Source organism: Otolemur garnettii, unplaced genomic scaffold (genome assembly GCF_000181295.1).
Source record: "Otolemur garnettii isolate 467f Iridium unplaced genomic scaffold, OtoGar3 scaffold00020, whole genome shotgun sequence".
NCBI lineage: Eukaryota > Metazoa > Chordata > Mammalia > Primates > Galagidae > Otolemur > Otolemur garnettii.
Genome location: NW_003852415.1, coordinates 17,604,727 through 17,625,499, shown reverse-complemented (window position 1 = coordinate 17,625,499; position 20,773 = coordinate 17,604,727). Strand labels below are relative to the sequence as shown.

At 39.3% G+C, this 20,773-nt stretch overlaps 1 protein-coding gene across 1 annotated transcript in view; it reads left to right on the top strand.

Annotated features, from left to right (window-relative positions):
- Positions 1–20,773, top strand: part of CATSPERB (cation channel sperm associated auxiliary subunit beta) — a gene marked incomplete at its 5' end in the record, with an annotated part of 240,997 nt that overhangs the window by 77,939 nt on the left and 142,285 nt on the right. The window contains 1 exon segment of the mRNA XM_012803404.2: positions 12,562–12,716. Within this exon segment, the coding sequence (XP_012658858.2) occupies positions 12,562–12,716 (155 nt within the window).

The window sequence follows — 20,773 nt, the reverse complement described above, 5'->3', positions numbered from 1 at the left end:
ATATTTATAGATTTATGTATATTGAACCAGCCTTGAGACCCTGGGATAAAACCTACTTGGTCATGGTGTATAATTTGTTTGATGTGTTGCTGAATTTGTCTGCTAAAATCTTGTTGAATATTTTTACATCAACATTCTTTAGAGATATTGGTCTATAATTTTCTTGTTTGGTCTTTTCCTGGTTTGGGGATCAAGGTGATGTTTACTTCATAGAATGTGTTGAGTAGTATTCCTTCTTTTTCTATATTTTGGAAAAGATTAAGTAATATAGGTACTAGTTCCTCTTTAAAGGTTTGATAGAATTCTGATTTGAAGCCATCTGATCCCAGGCTTTTCTTTTTAGGGAGATTTTGTATAGTTGATGCTATTTCAGAACTTGATACAAGCCTGCTCAACATTTCCACTTCCTTCTGGCTAAGTCTAGGAAGGTGTCTGGCTTCCAAGTATTGGTCTATTTCCTTCAAATTTTCATATTTCTGAAAATAGAGTTAATTGTAATATTCATTAAGGATTTTTAAAATTTCTAAGGAGTCTGTTGTTATTTCATCTTTGCCATTTTTAATTGATGAAATTAGAGACTTTACTCTTTTTTTTCTGATTAGGTTAGCCAAAGGTTTATCTATTTTATTGACCTTTTCAAAAAAACAACTTTTTGATTTATTGATCTGTTGTATAACCCTTTCATTTTCAATTTCATTTAATTCTGCTCTAATTTTGATTATTTCTTTTCTTCTGCTTTGTTTGGGATTGGAATGTTCTTCCTTTTCCAGTTGCTTGAGATGTCCCATTATGTTGTTAACTTCCTCTCTTTCCGGTCTCTTGAGGAAGGCTTGCAGTGCTATAAATTTTTCTCTTAGGACTGCCTTTGTGGTATCCCAGAGGTTCTGATAATTCATGTCTTCATTATCATTTTGTTCCAAAAATTCGGTAATTTCCTTCTTAATCTTGTCTATGACCCAGCTATTGTTCATCATAAGGTTATTTAGTTTCCATGTTTTTGTATAAGTATACAGATTCCTGTTGTTATTGAGTTCAACTTTTATTCCATGATGGTCCAAGAAGATGTGAGGAATAATTTCTATTCTTTAAATTTAGTGAGGTTAAACTTGTGAGTTAAGATGTGATCAATTTTGGAGGATGTTCCATGGGCTGATGAGAAGAATGTGTATTCAATTTTGTTAGGATGAAATGTTGTGTATATGTCTATTAAATCCAAATGTTGAATGGTTAGGTCTAAAATTTCCTTGCTGAGTTTCTTATTGGAGGACCTATCCAACACTGCCAGAGGAGTGTTAAAATCTCTGACTGTTATGATGCTGGAGGAAATCAAGATGCTCATGTTTGTGAGAGTCTCTCTTATAAATTGAGGCAAATTTTGGTTGGGTGCATAAATGTTAATAATTGAAATCTCATCATGTTGAGTGTTATCCTTAACAAATATGAAGTGATCATCCTTATCTTTCCTTACTTTTGTTGGTTTAAAGCCTATTGTATCTGCAAATAAAATTGCAACACCTACTTTTTTCTGATTTCCATTTGCCTGAAATATAGATGACCATCCCTTCACCCTGAGTCTATATTTATCTTTTAAGGTAAGATGAGATGATGAGATTCTTGTATGCAGCAGATATCTGGCCTGAGTTTTTGTATCCAGTCAGCCAAGCTGTGCCTCCTTAGAGGACAATTTAAACCATTCACATTAATTGTAAATATTGATAAGCCTGGTAAAATTTTGGGTATTGAAAGCCCAGGGGACATTTTTAATCCTTCACCACTGTGGAAGTTGGAATTTGATCAAAAATTTCTGAGTGAATTTACTTTGGTGGTAGAGGATTGAGCTGGTCATTATGGAGGATAGGTCTGAGAATATCCTGGAGAGCTGGTTTAGTTATGGCAAATTTCTTTAACATGTGAATGTCACTAAAGTATTTAATTTTTTCATCATAAATGAAACTCCGTTTAGCTGGATACAGGATCCTGGTTTGAAAATTATTTTGTTTTAGGAAATTAAAAGTCGATGACCACCCTGTTCTAACTTGAAAGGTTTCAGCAGAGTGATATGCAGTCATTCTAATATCCTTCCCCTCATAGGTTATGGTTTTCTTTCATCTGGCTGCTTGCAGAATTTTCTCCTTCATATTAACTTTGGTGAAGTTAATATAATGTGTCTGGGACATACTTTATTGGGGTTGAGTTGTGCTAGGGTTCTGACACTGTCTGCATGTGAATTTCAGATTCTCTTGGCATGTCTGGGAAGTTCTGCTTGATTATCTCATGGAGTAGAGTATCTGGGCCTTTCAAAGCAACCTCTTCACCTTCAGGAATTCCTATAAGGTGAATATTAGTTTTTTTTTAATTATCCCAGAGCTCTCTGAGAGAATGATCTGTTTTTGCTCTCCATTCTCTTCCTCTTTGAGCACTTGAGAGCATTCAAAAGCTTTGTCTTCAATGTCAGAAATCCTTTCTTCTGCCTGCTCCATTCTGTTACTAAGGGATTCTACTGTATTTCTCAGATCTTTGAAGGTTGCAAGTTCTTGTCTCAATGTGTCAAAATCTTTGGTGATTTTGTTTTTGAATTCATTGAATTCTTGAGATAACTTTAGAAATGCTCCTTGAATTTCTAATTCCAACTTTACCTCCATTCTATTAATCTTTTTTTTAATTTCTTATAGCATAACTGTGTACATTAATGCAATCATGGGGTACAGTGTGCTGTTTTCATATACATTTTGAAATACTCTCATAAAACTGGTTAACATAACCTTCATGTCATTTTCTTAGTTATTGAGTTAAAATGTTCATACTCTGCTTTTAGAAAGATTCACTTTTACCCTTGTAAGATAAACCATAGAGGTGACCCCACCAATCACTGTCCCTCCACCATCCACCCCCTCCCCTCCCCCTCCCATCCCCTTCCCATATTCTAAGGCTATAATTAGGTTATGACATTCCTATAAAAGCTATGAATTAGTTTCAAAGTAGGGCTGTGTACATTGGATACTTTTTATTCCATTCTTGAGATACTTTGCTAAGAACATTTTCCAATTCCATCATTCTATTAATCTTATTTGCAATTCAAATTCTGAATTTGATTTCTCATATCTCAGCCATTTGTTTCTGAATGGGATCTTCTGGTGTGTCTGCCATGTCATTCCTTGGAGGAGTTGATCTACTCTGATTATTCATGGTGCTGGAGTTTTTCTGCTAATTCCGCCCCATGATTATTTTACACCATTTGGCTAGATGAACAGAGAAGGTGAAGTTGGGTTGGGGACTCCTGGAGTAGGGATTAACCAGCCCTTTGCCCAAGAGCTGGGACTGGCGTCTGTACCTTTTCCCCTAAAGCTTTGCAAAGGACCCATATAGTGCTACAGCCTGAAACACTGGGGACCTGCTTGGTGTGGTGGGGCTAAGTGGCTCTGTCTTGTTTTCAACTGGTATCTGTCCAATCCTAGTGAATTAGTAACTTTGTTTGAAGTCTCAGCTGTGGAGAAATACCAGCAACTAAGTCACCCTGCCCCCCACAGGCAAAAACTGGAAAAGGAAAATCAAACCTTCCCACAACCACACACCCAGGGTACCACTTTGGATAGTCCTTGGGTGATTGGCCTAGGTCAAGAGTTCCAAATCAAAAATCCCAGTCAGCACCCAGTCTCAAGTGGGGAGTTCAAAAGGTCTCCAGCAACTAGATAGCAGGGGTCTGCTGATGGCTTGAGTATGACTCGCTCTGGTACTCCATGGAGTTAAAAAGACCCACCCAGCAAATGAATTAGTCCAGGAAGGTTCATGCCTCCTTCCCAACGTTATACCTCTGTTACACCCAGTTATGGGTAACACCACAGGGCTGTGACCCAGTTCCCTCCAATGAGCAGATGCTCTAGGGGTTTGTGCCTGCCTGAGTCACAGGGAGATCTATGTCTCCTCAGCCAGACTGCCACACTCTGCCAGCAGCCAGCAGAAGGATCTGAGGCCTGACAACTTTGGGTGCTTAATGGAAGCTGGGGTAGTTCACTCAGTTCCAGCCCCACCCCAGATTGATATTGCTGCCATCTCTATTCTGAGAATACTCTCAGAATTTACATTTCCATCCCAGTTATATTCCCCTGTGGGCCAGGCACTGTTTGAGTTCACAGAAACTGCAACTTAGCCCCACATTATGCCGCTGCCATTGTGCCAATTCTCATGGAGCTGGCATCTCTGTCTCTCCTTCACTCTGTGTTGGGGCAGGCATGGTTAGAGCTCACACTCAGCTCTCAATTCCTGCCTCTTCCTAGGCTGCAGCTGGCACACAGCTCTCAGTTTCTGCTTCTCCCTGGGCTGGTGCTGTTGCCCCACCAGCTTTGTCTCAGCTATGTTCCCCTGGGGGCCAGGTGCTTCTTAGGCTCACTAAAGGAGCACTTCTGACTCAGCCCCACCCTGGGAGTATGCCATCTCTGCGCATGTGTATTCTAGTCTCTGTCTCCACAGCACCCTGCCAGGCAGGTACTGCCTCAGGCATACCCTTTATTTACAGGGCCTGTGTTTCCATCCCAGATCTGTTCTGCCAGTGGCTGCCACCAGAGTAGAGGTCTGGCTTTCTCTACTGGTTGCCAAGAGAGGTGGGGAGTGTCTCTCCAAAATATCCCCAGGGGTGTGGTCCTATTGTTCCTGCCACTGCTGCTCTCTATCCCTCACCGCTTCTCCCTCTCCCATATGGCTCCCTCAGTCCACAGTCCTCTCTCCATACCCATGCCACATAATCAACACAGACCTGCAACAGCCCACAACTTATCCCCACCTCTCAAGAAAATGCCCAAGAATCTGGACTCCATGGGTGACAGGCTTTCAGACGTCAGGGTGAGAGTGGAGGGGAGTACTGGGAGTTCAGAATTGCAGGTAGAGAATATATAGTTTTATGCATGGCAGGAGAGTGCCATGACACACTAGTGGGTCCTCTCTGGGGAAGGAGTTCCAATTTTTAGAGGGTCTCATCTGTGGGATAAAATAGGAGGAGTTCTGAACTCTGCTTACTTGTTTGTATAAAGTATACTGCAAGCAGTTCTCATGGGGGAGGGAACTCCTGTCTGTTTTGTACCTATTGTTTGTTTCCTTGGGATTACAGCTTGCCTCAGCAGGGTTGATGTGCATTCTTCAACCTTCTCTCTTGGCTCAGCTCCAAACCATCAGCTTACTTGCTAAACTTCTGTCCTTTAACTCTCCTTCTAGACAGGAGCCTCTGTGGAGAGCTGGCTCCAGTCAGCCATCTTGCCTCTGCCCTCTGTTCTCTTTACTTTTTTGATTGTTACTGGTATTTCTGGTTTTATTATTTGTTAATTCATTTTTGGTAATTTTGAATTTTCATTTGTGGTAAAATATATATAACATAAAATTAAGCATTTTAACCATTTTTATGTATAACATTCTGGGACATTGAGTATATTCAAATTTTTGTGCAGTTATCACCACTATCTATCACGAGAACTTATTTTATCTTCACAAACTAATACTCTGTACCTGTAGCAACCCAAGAACCAAGCTTTAACACAGTGGACTGGGGTTCCTCATTAAGTAGAAATTGTGCCTGACTGTCCAGGGTATGGAAGACAAAGGGAGAGGAAGGCCGAGAAGTTTACACACACACACACACACACACACACACACACACACACTATTCTGACCTATGAGAGAGGACACCATGCCAGGCCCTTGCCGGGCTAACTAGTATTATCTGGAGCCCAATGTTCAAGGCTATTTATTTAGAAAATTGGGGGCAAAAAGTGAAAAAGTAACGGCTTCATGCTTCAATTAAACAGGCAGTTCTTTCTTTAGGGAAGAAAATTATCAGGCTGAAAGACAGGAGAGTACTAAGCTACAAATCAAAGAATACTTTGGGGGAAATTTAATGACGGAAAGTTACAGCTTTCAGGTCAAGGTGCCTGCAACTGCAGGGTATCTGCAGAGACAACTATCAATTACTTTCTAGTTTTATTTTATGTTTTTGTATTTAAGCTATTGGTGTTTAACTAGACATCTCCCTGACTATTTTTTTATCTACTCTGCTGAAAAGTCCAATCCCCCTCCACCACCATAGGCGTGCATTGCGGTGGAGGAGCTGAAGTTTGGTGCCATAACCCACTGGAGATTTAAGGGGGAAATGCACCCTACTCTAGCTTTCACCTCCATGTACTCATTAAACAATAACTCCATTCTTCCCTCCCCCCAGTACATAGCAGCTCTATGAATTTGACTAGAATAGTTACCTCATGAAAGTGGAATCATACAGTATTTTTCCTTTTGCAACTATCTTACATCACTTAACATGTCTTCAAAGCTCATCTATGATGTAACATGTATCAGTATTTTATTCCTTCTTACGGCTGAATAATATTCCATTGTATGCATATGACACATTTTGTCTAACAGGATATTGATTAATATTTGATGTTTTTTCACTTTTTGGCTTTTTTTAAATTTTATTATTTTTTATTAGATCATAATTGTGTACATTAATTCTATCATAGGATACAGTGTGTTGCTCCCATATACAGTTTGAAAAACTCTCATCTAACTGGCTAACATAGCCATCATGTCTCTCTCATAATTGTTGTGTTAAGACATTTATATTCGACCTTTAGACAAATTCACATGTACCCTAATAGGATAAATCATAGGTGTGATCCCCACAATATCATTCTCTTCACCCGTCCTCCCCCCTCCCCTCCCCTCCCTCTCCCCTCTTCCCATAGTCTTGGACTCCATTTGGATTATAGCTTTCCTAAGATAGCTAACAATAAGTTTCATAATAGTGTTGAGTACAATGGATACTTTTTCTTCCATTCTTGAGATACTTTGCTAAGGAGGACATTTTCCAGCTCCATCCATGTAAACATGAAGGAGGCAAAGTCTCCATCTTTCTTTGTGGCTGTATAGTATTCCATGGTGTACATATACCACAATTTATTGATCCATTCATGGGTCGATGGGCACTTGGGCTTCTTCCATGACCTAGCGATTGTGAATTGGGCTGCAATGAACATTCTGGTACAGATATCTGTATTGTAGCATGATTTTTGGTCTTCTCGATATATACCTAACAGAGGAATTACAGGATCAAATGGTAGATCTATATTTAGATCTCTGAGTGTTCTCCATATGATTTTCCAAAAGGGACTTGTGACCTAGAATGTGATCTATTTTGGAGTATGTTCTGTGGGCTGATGAATAAAATGTGTACTCAGTTTTATTAGGGTGAAATGTTCTATAGATGTCCGTTAAGTCCAGATGCGTGATCCGTCCCAGCAGAAATCAATCACTGTCAAGGGCCACTAAAGCTCTGGAGGTGGGTGCGTGGCAGGGTGTGTAGCCCTCCCTGTCCGGCGTCAATCTTGGTCACTGGTGCCAAGGACCCAGGAAGTGCAGATAGCAACTGGGGAAACAGCTAAGTGCAGAATGCGCTGACTGAGGGGGATCCGTCTGCACGCAGAAAGCATGGATCAAGCAGTTCTCCTGGTGAAGGACCAGGATGGGGGCTTGGTCTTGCAAGGGTGGGTGGATGCTGTTCTTGGGTCTCCTCTCACTATCTCTGCCGCCAAGGGGAGGGAGGGTGGACTGGAAACTCAAAATGGCAGTGCGAATGCCAGTTCCACTTTTCTGCCTGCGGGAGGGTGTTCCGTGTCTCAGCCAGGTTCCTCCAGGGTAGTAAACTTCCCTGTAAGCAGCTCTCACTCGTGGAGTGAGAGAATAGGTCCTCAATTTATCGGTGGCCTGTAGGAGACTCGGAGGAGCGGTTGAAGAGGAAACAAAGGAAAAGCACACCTTTCTTGGGAAAGGGGATGGGCACTATTCCTTTGGGGTGAATTATGTATCTATAGATTGTCCTCTAGGAGTCTCTGCCTGTCTCAGAAGAGGTGTCCTGCCGGTATCATTCTTCTCTCTCAGCTGGGGTCCCAGTTTTTGACTTTGTTGGGGGTTTCTCCGGACTTTATCCTTTCCTCTGGACAGGAGCTTCTGTCAGAGGCTGGTGCCTGTCGGCCATCTTGGCCACTCCCCTACTTTTTGGCTTTTATGACTAATGCTGCTATCACCATTTACATACAAGTTTTTGTGTAGAAATGTTCTTTCAGTGCTCTTGGGTACATACCTAGCAGTATATTGCTAGGTCATATGGTAACTGTATGTTTAACATTTAGAGGATCTGCCAAACTGGAGCTGTACCACTTTACATTCGAATCAACAATGTATGAAGATTATTTCTTCATATGCTTACCAACACTCATTACTGTCTGTCTTCTTTATTTTAATTATCCTAGTGAGTAAGATGGTATCTCATTGTGGTTTTTGTTTGTATTACCCTAATAACTAATGATGTCCAGCATTTATCCCTGTGTTTTGTTAGCCATTTGTGTACTTCTTTGAAAAAATATTCCAATTCTTTGCCCATTTTTAAATTGGCTTTTCTCTTTTACTGTTCAGCTGTAAGAGTACATTATATATTCTAGATATAAATCCCTTACCAGATATATGATCTGCAAATATTTTATCTTATTCTTTGGTTATCTTTTCACGTTTTTAATGGTGCTCTTTTAATTAAACATTGAATATGTTTAATTTTGATGAAGTCCAATTTAGTTTTACTTTGGTTGCTTATACTTTTGGTGTCACATCTAAGAAACCATTGACTCATCCAAGGTCATGATAATTTACTCTTTTGTTTCCTTCAGAGAGTTTTTCATACATATTTTTTTCATATATATTTCATTGTGTTTTTATTGGTTCATTTCATCAAGTGTTTATAAGATAATGAAGCTACCAGCTGGGCTTGGTGGCTCATGCCTATAATCCTAGCATTCTGGGAGGCCAAGGTAGATAAATTGCTCGAGCTCAGGAGTTTGAGACTCTCTACAAAAAATAGAAAACTACCCACTATGGTGGGTGTCTATAGTCCTAGCTACCTGGTAAGCAGAGGCAAGAAGATCACTTGAGCTCAAGATTTTGATTTTGAGGTTACTGTGAGCTATGATAACCCTGTCTCAAAATAATAATAATACAACCAATTGTGTAAATAAAATAAAGCTAAAAATTGATAACGTAACAGGCAAGGGAGATTTACCTTCAGAGATCATCTTCCAGAATAATATCCAAGTAGGGCTTTTATAGATTATTGGTTAAATTTGGAGATTGAGGTAAATGTGGAGATATCTGATTAGGTCCAACAAGAATGGAGGAAATGCTGACTGTCTCCAAGATACAAGCAAGCCTGGGGGTTTGGGGTTTATTTTTAACATGATCAGCATTTTGACTGTCTAGCTTAAAACCAATTTCTTCTGGTGTTCAGAGTCTGTGATATGATTTTAAACAACAAACTTTCTAAAATTTTCTGATATAACTTCAAAAGTTCAAAAACTTCAAAAAGTGTGCTTTTGATTGCCTTAGTTGTGTCCTTGAGGCACTCCAGGTGAAGCAGTTTTACAGTCCTTCAATCTCCTCTATTGGTCCTTCCTTATTCAAGGATAAGGAGAGACCGCAAAATTTAGTCTCTACAATATCATTAAAGCTTATGTTCAACTTATGTTGGTATCAAGGTTAATTCTTATGGTTTATTTATCTGAAACATGTGGTGAGACAGTAGCTGTGCAGAATTTGATGATCAGGCACCATATGATTGTGAAATAAACAAAAGTGACTGTGAGTATTATTAGGCAGGATTGGAAGGTAGCGCAAGATATGAAACATTTCTACTACTCCAGAAAGCTCTCTCATGTCACTTTATTGTTTGTGCACCTCTAAGAATAGCGAATATTTAAAATTCTATCTAAATTAGTTTGACCTAGTTTTGAGCTTTGTATAAATGGAATTATGCACTACATATTCTTTTGTGTCTGACTTTTTCAATCAGCATTATGACTACAAGATTTCTCCATAATGTGGCATGTATTAGTAATATATTCTTTTCTGGCTTGACGCCTGTGGCTCAAGTGGCTAAGGCACCAGCCACATACACCTAAGGTGGCAGGTTCGAATCCAGCCCAGGCCCGCCAAAACAACGATGACAGCTGCAACCAAAAAATAGCCAGGCGTTGTTGCGGGCGCCTGTGGTCCCAGCTAATTAGGAGGCTGAGGCAGGAGACTTGCTTGAGCCCAGGAGTTGGAGGTTGCTGTGAGCTGTAATGCCACAGCACTCTACCTAGGGGGATAGCTTGAGACTCTGTCTCAAAAAAAAAAAAATTTATTCTTTTCCAAACTCTATGTAGTCTTCTGATGTATGAAATATTTTATATTATTTCCATTTGGGACTTATTAAAAATAAGGCAGTGATGACCACTTTTATGTAAGTCTTTTTTTGGACATAATCTTTATTTTCTGTTAGATGTACACCTAGGGATGGAATTGTTGCATCATAAAGTATATGTTTGTTAAGGTCTTTGTGGAAAAAGATGTTAAGTACTGCTGCATTATTCCAAAGCAATTGTATTAATTTTCTCTTTCACCAGCAATGTAAGGAGTTCCTGCTTATTCCCACTCTCGCTAACACTTAGTATTGTTAGTCTTTTAAATGTAATCCTTTATAATGAATGCACAATGATATGTCATTGAAGATTTGTTTGAATAAGTAAACATGTTGAGCACATTTTCATATGTTTACTTTATATCTTTTTTATAAATTGTCTTTTTAAGTCTTTTTATAGAGTTTTTATTAGATTGACTTTTAAAATTAATTTCTATGAGCTTTTCTTTCCTTCTCTCTCTCTCTCTCTTTTTAAAGACACAGTCTCACTTTGTTGCCCCAGGCTAGAATGTTGTGGCATCAGCCTCATTCACAGCATCTTCAAACTCCAGGGTTTAAGTGGTCCTCCTGCCTCAGCCTCAGAGTAGCTGGGACTACAGGTGTTAACCAAAATACAGAGCTAATTTTTCTGTATTTAGTAGAGACAAGGTTTTGCTCTTGCTCAGGCTGGTCTTGAATTCCTGAGCCCAAATGATCCTCCTGCCTCAGCCTCTGAGAGCACTAGGGTTACAGGCATGAACCACCATGGCTGGCCAAATTCTGTGCACATTTTTAATGTACTATGGATGAGTTGTTTGTTAGAAATAAGACTTGAAAATATCTTCTCTCAGTTAGTGGCTTGTTGTTTTTACTCTCCTCATTATTTTTGATCAAAAATGATTAATTTTAATTTTTAAAAGTTCTTTATTATTAACCTTTTCTTTTATGGTTAGTACTTTTGCTTTTTGTATTCTGTTTGAGAATTTTTGCCTATTCCAAAGTTATAAAGATATTCTCCTGTTTTCTTCTAGTAGATTGGTTATTTAAGATTTCTTATATAGGTCAATGTAAAATCTCTAATTTTGTATATATTATGAAGTGAGGTTTATTTTCCCTCATGTAGCTACCAGCAACTCTCTTCTGGCCTCTTTCCTCAACTTCCCACATACCTGGGACTATAGTTGCCGACCACAACAACTAACTGGTTTTAGAATTGGGGGTCTCACTCTTGCCCAGGCTGGTCTCAAACTCACGAGCTCAAACAATCCACCCACCTTGCCTCCCAGAGTGCTAGGATTACAGATGTGAGCCACGGCGACTAGCCTGAAAGAGAAGGATTAAGAGTGACACTTTTTGGACTAAGCAACACAAATAATGCTATTACCATTAACAAAGGTGAGGAGGCTGAGAATGGGGTGGTTGTGTGAAGATTAGGAGCTCAGTTTAGGATGAGTTTAGTATAAGATACTTAACTGACATTGATCTAAACCTGGTAGGAGGAAGTTAGGTATATAAGTTGAGGCTTCAGGAAAGAGAACCAGATGAGAGATTTAAACTTGGCAATCATCTAAATAAAGATGGATTTAAAATCCTAAAACTGGACAAGATCTTTAAAGATAATGAGAGAAGAAATCTAAAAAGCGAGTCCTAGGGCATTCCACATTTAGGGACCAGGGACAGGAGAATGAACCAGAAGAACCCAAGATAACTGAATGGGATTGAATGGGAGTATGGGGGAGGGACGAGTGGTGTGCAGAAATCAGCCTCTCACCCTGAGCCAGGGGCTTTCACGGAATCTCCATTTTGGGGAGGGGACTCTCTCTGGATCAGCGTCTGTTTAACTAAATGAATGCTGCTGTACTACTAGATTACTGACAGTCCCTCTCAATGAGGAGCCCTAAGACATGAGAGAACCATAAGACATCCAGTTTAGTTTATAATTAATGACTCAGCAGCCTCTACTGATAACTGCCCTTGCCAACCGTGGGGTCATTTTCTCACTCTCTCCAACCAATCCAGGTACCTGATTTGCTGGTATTAGAAAGAGAAATCACCACCAGAGGGAGCTAATCTCTTTTCCTCTAGATCTTGTAATCTAACAACCTCACTTCTGTCTTCACCTACTTCAGGGAACAGGTTCTATATTGATGTGGAGCCTGGAAAAGACCTTCTGGGGGTTATGTATTTTCTAATTTAGGAGTATTGTAACCTGACTTTCACCCCTTAGGTCAAATAACAAGTTTTTATAAGGAATGATATTAAAAGTTATCTAATAGTAGTATATCATAATTAAAAGACTTCTGTTTATTTCCTAATAGGCTTAGGAAGATACACTATAACTGGAAGTGTTACTGATGATGTTTTCACATTATACTATGATCAATTGGGATTTGTACATAAACTGACTCCAGATAAATTTGAAGGTGGTGGATCACCTACAGCCTCTGAGGAGTCTAGAAATATTTTTGGTGAGGTCAGTGATATGATGCATTAAAACAGTTTTCCTTATTTTAGAATAATGGGGAAAATAGAAAAGTATTTTCCTTGGGACAAACTCTTATTAATGCACTTTGCTCTATTTAACTAAGGAATAAACCTCTCGGTTTGGTGCCTGTGGCTCAAGTGGCTAAGGAACCAGCCACATACACCTGATCTGGTGGATTTGAATCCAGCCCAGGCCTGCCAAACAACAATTACAGCTGCAACCAAAAACAAGATGGGCATTGTGGTGGGTGTAATCCCAGCTACTTGGGAGGCGGAGGCAGGAGTTGGAGGTTGCTGTGAGCTGTGATGCCACAACACTCTACCCAGGGCACAGCTTGAGGCTCTGTCTCAAATAAAAAGAATGAACCTCTAAAACCAAGGAACATCTCCAAAATCTTCTAACAAATCGCACTCAGGGTTAAATAGCTTTGACTCCACCTAGGATATCTTCAGGCAAATATTTTCATAATAGAACACCACCAGATATTCTAAGCTAGATCCATTACTCCAAATGCAGCCCTAGGTAGGGCTGATTCTTTTCTACCCAAGGTTTTCCCTGAAGAACGTAAGCTCATATTACCTTTCTTCTTTCATATTAAACCTGGCCCCCTACTCTTTTCTTTTTTCTAATGCCAAAATAGAGTTATCTTCTTCACAGATGACACTAGATATAGTTTTTATAATAATTTCAATGTATAATATGCTACTTGTGAAGGTATATATATCTAAGAAGTTAGCATTGGGTACACAGTTATGAAAATGAATGTTCATTATCTGTTAGAAGAAAATCAAACAGTTTTTATTGATATTTAATAAAACCTGCCTTTTGACTTAAAGGAAACAGAACAAAGAATAAACCTTGTTTTAAAAGATCATCCCAGTTACCACACCAAAACTGTGGTTAAGAGGATGGTGTTTAGGCTTGGCACCTGTAGAGCAGTTAGAACATCAGCCACATACACTGAGACAGGCAGGTTCGATCGCGGATGGGACCTGCTAAACAGCAATGACAACTGCAACAAAAAAATAGTTGGGCATTGTGGTGGGCACCTGTAGTCCCAGCTACTTGGGAGGCTGAGGCAAGAGAATTGCTTCAGCCTAAGAGTTTGAGGTTGCTGTAAGTTGTGATACCACAGCACTCTACTGAGGGCAACATAGTGAGACTTTGTCTTAAAACAAAACAAAACAAAAAGAGAAAGGATGGTATTTAAACTTTCCCTGTCTGAGATATGTGCAGAGAGTAAGTGTGGGAACTTCCACAGGAGAGTGATATGCCACCGTGTGATTCTCTGTGTTATTTGTCTGAGTCTGGAATATGGATTCTTAATATATACAAAGTGAATGATGTGAGCAGGAGGATAAAACTAACCACAAAAAAGTTAGCTCAATTGTTCACTAACTTCACAATGTATCAAAAATGTCTTAGTTCCCTTATGTGAAAGTTTAAATTATAAACATACAGAGATTTTTATATTCAGGGCAAGTTTGAGGAACTCACACTCAATAGTATCACCTCTCTCTCCACAAACTGCATGCATCATTGCTGGATAAAAAAAATCATGATCTCTTACTTTGTTCCAGACACTATAATGAGCTCTCAATCATTATAATAACTCTTTATCCCAATTTTACCTATGAGAAAGGTGAATTTGTGAATACTACAACAATCTTGATGTACATAAACTAGAAAATATAGAGGAAATGAACAAATTCTTGAAAACACATAACCTCCCAAGACTCAATCAAGATGAAATAGAACTCCTGAACAGACTAATAAAGACCAGTGGAGTAATAAAAATTTTTAAAAAACTTCCAACAAAAAACAGCCCAAGACCAGGTGGATTCACAGCAAAGTTCTATAAGAACTACAAAGAAGAGGTAGTACCCTGGAGAAACTATTCCATAACATTGAGAAAGAGGGAATTCAACTTATTCTACAAACCCAGTATCACCAGATACCAAAGCCAGGAAAGAACACAACAAAAAAAGTAAATTACTGACCAATATCCCTTCATGAGTATAGATGCAATAATTCTCAATAAAATACTAACAAACTGAATTCAAAAATAAGCAAAAAAAAAAATCCACCATGGCCAAGTAAGGTTCATCTTACAATGCAAGGGTGGTTCTACACACATAAATCAAAAAATGGAATTCATCACATAAATAGAAGCAAAAACAAAGATCATATGGTCATCTCAATAGGTGCAGAAAAAGCATTTGACAAAATCCAGCATCTTTCATGATAAAAAAAAAAACCCTCAACAAATAAACATATAAGGAAAAGATCTCAAAATTATAAAAGCCATAAATGACAAACTGACAGCATCATACTGAATGGGGTAAAGTTGAAAGCATTCCCTCTAAGAACTGAAACAAGACAAGGGTGCCCACTGTTACCACTTCTATTCAACATAGTAGTGAAAGTCGTAGCCAGAGCAATCAGTCAAGAGAAAAACATAAAGAGTATCTAAATGAGGGAAAAGGAGGTTACACTATTGTTTTTTGCTGTTCATAAGATCTTATATATAAAAAAATTATACAGACTCCACCAAGTGACTCCTGGTATTGATAAATAAGTTCAGCAAAATCTCAAGTTTTTTGGTTTTACTACAAATTAGTTGTAATCCTATATACCAATAACAGTCAAGATAAGATTTTAATGGAAGACTCAATACCATTCACAATAGCTACAAAGAAAATAAAATAGGAATATACTTAATCAGGGAGGTGAAAGATCTCTACCAGGAGAACTATAAAACACTAAAGGAAGAAATCACAGATGGCACAAACAAATGGAAAAACATGGTTCAGTAGCATGTTCATGGCTCAGTAGCATCAACAATGTTAAAATGTCCATACTGCCCAAAGTGATTTACAGATTTAATACAGTCTTCATCAAATACCAATGTCATATTTCACATATCTAAAAGAAATAATTCTCCTCTTCATTTGGAACCAGAAAGGAGCCCAAATAGCCAAAGCAATCTTAAACAAAAAGAACAAATCTGGAGGCATGACAATACCTAACTTCAAACTATACTATAAGGCTATATAACCAAAACAACATGGTATTGGTACAAAAATAGACACAGACTAATGGAACAGAGAGCCCACATATGAAACTAGCTACCTACAGCCAACTGATCTTTAACAAAGCAAACAACAACATATACTGAGGAAATGAAGTTCTATTTAATAAATGTTGCTGTGAAAATTGGATAGCCACATCCTGAAGAAGAAAACAAAACACTTTTCTGTCATCACTTACAAAAATTAATTCAAGACAGGCCGTTGCAGGTCCATGGTGATTCTGTAGCATGGGGGTAAGGAGAAAATGGTGGATTGAAGGACCATTCAGGGAAAGGGAGAGGCAGTGCCCCCTGGACAGAGCAGCAGCAGCAACAGCAGGAACAATAGGGCTCATACCTCTGGGGATATTTTTAAAGGACACTTCCTGTCTCTCTGGGCAACTGGAGAAAGCCAGGCATCTTCTCCAGTGGCAGACACTGGTGGAATATATCTGGAATGGTAATACAGACCCCATGAGCAAAGGATATGCCTGAGGTGGTAAGGTCTGGGTGGAGCACAGTAGGACAGAGAATTGAAGGTGCTTGCACAGAGACAGCATACTCTCAGGGCAGGGCTACACCGGGACTGCTTAGTGAGCCTAAGAAACACCTGGACCTCAGGGGATCATAGTTGAGACAAAGGCAAGTGGGAAACCGAAAGCTGAGTGTAAGCTCTAACTGGACCCACCTCAACACAGACTGCAAGGGAAATAAAAACACCAGCTCTGGGCAGAGGCATAGACCAGGGCTGAGTCTGTGAACTCAAACAGCGCCTAGTCAACAGGCGAATATAGCCAGGACAGAATCACAAATTCTGCACAAATATAAATGTCAGCAACATCAATCAGGGGCAAGGATGGATCTGAGTGAACCGCCCCAGCTTCCATTAACCACCTGAGGTTGTCAGGCCTCAGCTTTCCCTGCTGGATGGTGGGAGAGTGCAGAGGCCTGGCTGAGGAGACATAAGATCTCTCTGTGACTCAGGCAGGCTTAAACCCCTGGAGCATCTGCTCATTGGAGGGAACTGAGTCATACCCCTGCAGTGTTACCAGTGACTGGGTGTGACAGAGGTGCAAGGTGGGGAAGGAGGCATCAACCTTCCCAGACTAATTCATTTGCTGGGTGGGTCCTTCTGACTCCACGGAACACCAGAATGAATCATACTCGAGCTTCCAACAGACTCCTGCTATCTAGTTGCCAGAGACCTTTTGAACTCCCTCACTTAAGACCAGCTGCTGACTGGGACAATTGATTTGGATCTCTCGGACTAGACCGATCACCCAAGGACTATCCAAAGTGGTACCCTGGGTGTGTGGTTGTGGGAAGGTTTGATTTTCCTTTTCCAGTTGTTGCCTGTGGGGGGCAAGGTGACTTAATTGCTGGTATTTTTTCACAGCTGAGACTTCAACCCAGAGTAACTAATTCACTAGGGTAGGACAGAGACCAGCTGAAAACAAGACAGAGTCCCTTAGCCCCACCACACCAAGTCCCCAGTGTCTCAGGCCATAGCACCGAATGGGTCCTTGGCAAGCTCTAGGGGAAAAGTTAAAGACACCAGTCCTAGCTCTTGGGTAAAAGACTGGTTAATCACTACTCCAGGGCCCCCCAACCCAACTTCACCTTATCTGCTCATCTAGCCAAATGGTGTAAAATAATCACGGGGCAGAATCAGTGGAGAACTAACTCTGGTAACATGAATAACGAGAGTAGATTGTCCCCCCAAGTTGTGTTCACCGTATTGTCCTCCCAAGGAACAATTCAATGAACACAACTGAAGATCCTATTCATATATAAATGGCTGAGATGTCAGAAATCAAATTCAGAATTTGGATTGCAAATAAGATTAATAGAATGGAGGTAAAATTGGAAATTCAAGGAGCAATTCAAAAGTTGTCTCAAGAATTCAATGAATTGGCTCGGCGCCTATAGCTCAACCGGCTAAGGCGCCAGCCACGTGCACCTAAGGTGGCGGGTTCGAATCCCCGGCCTGGACCCGCCAAACAACAATGATGGCTGCAACCAAAAAAATAGCCAGGCGTTGTGGCGGGCGCCTGTGGTCCCAGCTACTTGGGAGGCGGAGGCAGGAGACTCGCTTGAGCCCAGGAGTTGGAGGTTGCTGTGAGCTGTAATGCCACGGCACTCTGCCCAGGGGGACAGCTTGAGGCTCTGTCTCAAAAAAAAAAAAAAAAAAAAGAATTCAATGAATTCAAAAACAAAAATCACCAAAGATTTTGACACACTGAGTTAAGAATTTGCAGCCCTCAAAGATCTGAGAAATATAGTAGAATCCCTCAGTAACAGAACGGAGCAAGCAGAAGAAAGAATCTCTGATATTGAAGACAAAGCTTTTGAAGGCTCCCAAGCACTCAAAGAGAAGAGAAATAGAGAGAAACACAGAGCATTCTCTCAGAGAGCTCTGGGATAATTCAAAGAAAACTAATATTCACTTTATAAGAATTCCTGAAGGCAACAAGGTTGCTTCACAAAGCACAGAGGCCCTTCTTCATGAGCTTATGAAGGTGTACTTTCTAGACATGCCAAGAGATTCTGAAATGCAGATAGCAGACAGTTTCAGAAACCCAGCATGACCCAACCTGAATAAGACAATCCCCAGACACATCATAATTAACTTCACTAAAGTTAATTTGAAGGAGAAAATTCTGCAAGCAGCCAGATGAAAGAAAACCATAACCTACAAGGGGAAGAATATGAGAATGACTGCAGAGCTCTCTGCTGAAATCTTTCAAGCTAGAAGAGGGTGGTCATCAACTTTTAATCTCCTAAAACAAAATAATTTTCAACCCAGGATCCTGTGTCCAGCTAAACTGAGTTTCATTTATGATGGAGAAATTAAATACTTTAATGACATTCACAGGTTGAAGAAATTTGCTATAACTAAACCAGCTCTCCAGGTATTCTCAGACCTATCCTCCATAATGACCAGCACAATCCTCCACCACAAAAGTAAACTCACTCAGAAACTTTTGATCAAATTCCAACTTCCACAGTGGCAAAAGGCTTTAAAATGTCCACTAGACTTTTGAAAAACTTGATACCCAAAATTCTACCAGGCTTATCAATATTCTCAATTAATGTGAATGGCTTAAGGGGGGGATGTTTGACAGAGGGAAGGTAAAAGGTGGGACCATACCTATGGAGCATACGACAAGGGTACAAGTCAAATCTGTCAAGTGTAGAACATAGATGTTTTGGCACAATAATCAAGTAAATGAGGTGAAAGCTATATTGATTGGTTTAATGTAACTATGTCAGATTGTATTTTAAAAAAATCAGCACATTGTACCTCACATATGCATGAATGTATTCATGATCCATGTGTATTTGTCTTAATAAAATTTTTTAAAATGTCCTATAAAGAGGCACAAGTTGCCTAACTGGATACAAAAGCTCAGGCCAGATATATGCTGCATACAAGAATCTCATCTTACTTTAAAAGATAAATATAGACTCAGGATAAAGAGATATTCCAGGCAAATGGAAATCAGAAAAAAGCAAGTGTTGCAATTTTATCTGCAGGTACAATAGGCTTTAAATCAACAAAAGTAAGGAAAGATAAGGATGGTGACTTCATACCTGTTAAGGGTAATACTCAATATGGTGAGCTTTCAATTATTAACATTTATGCACCCAACCAGAGTTTGCCTCAATTTATGAGACACTCTAACAGACAAGAGCATCTTGACTTCCTCCAGCACCATAATAGTTGGAGATTTTAACACTCCTTTGGCAGTGTTGGATAGATCCTCCAATAAGAAACTCAGCAAAGAAATTTTAAATTTAAACTTAACCATTCAACATTTGGATTTAATGGACATCTATAGAACATTTCATTCTAACAAAACTGAATACACATTCTTCTCCTCAGCCCACAGAACATACTCCAAAACTGATCACATCTTAGTCACAAGTCAAACCTCAGCAAATTTAAAAGAATAGAAATTATTCCTTGCATCTTCTTGGACGATCATGGAATAAAAGTTGAACTCAATAACAACAGGAATCTGTATACTTATACAAAAACATGGAAGCTAAATAACCTTTTGCTGAATGATAGCTGAATTAGAGACTAGATTAAGAAGGAAATCACCAAATTTTTGAAACAAAACAATAATGAAAACCTAAATTATCAGAACCTCTGGGATACAGCAAAGGCAGTCCTAAGAGGGAAATTTATAGCACTGCAAGCCTTCCTTAAGAGACGGGAAAGAGAGGAAGTTAACAACATAATGGGACATCTCAAGCAACCGGAAAAGGAAGAACAAACATTCCAATCCCAAACAAAGCAGAAGAAAAGAAATAACCAAAATTAGAGCAGAATTAAATGAAATTGAAAATGAAGGGGTTATAAATTGAAAATGAAGGGGTTTCAAAAGTTGGTATTTTGAAAAGGTAAATAAAATAAACCTTTGGCTAACCTAACCAGGAAAAAAAGAGTAAAGTCTCTAATTTCATCAATCAGAAATGATAAAGGCCAAATAACAACAAACTCCTCAGAAATTAAAAAAATCCTTAATGAGTATTACAAGAAACTTTGTTCTCAGAAATATGAAAATCTGAAGGAAATAGACCAATACTTGGAAACAGGACACCTTCTAAGACTTAACCAGAATGAAGTGAAAATGTTGAACAGACCTATATCAAGTTCTGAAATAGCATCAACTATACAAAATCTCCCTAAAAAGAAAAGCCTGGGACTAGATGGCCACAAATCAGAATTCTACCAAATCTTTAAAGAGGAACTAGTACCTATATTACTCAACCTTTCCCAAAATATAGAAAAAGGCAGAATACTACCCAACACATTCTATGAAGCAAACATCACCCAAAACCAGGAAAAGACTCAACAAGAAAAGAAAATTATAAACCAATATCACTAATGAATATTGATGCAAAAAAATTCAGCAAAATCCTAACCAACAGAATCCAGCAACACATCAAACAAATTATACACCAC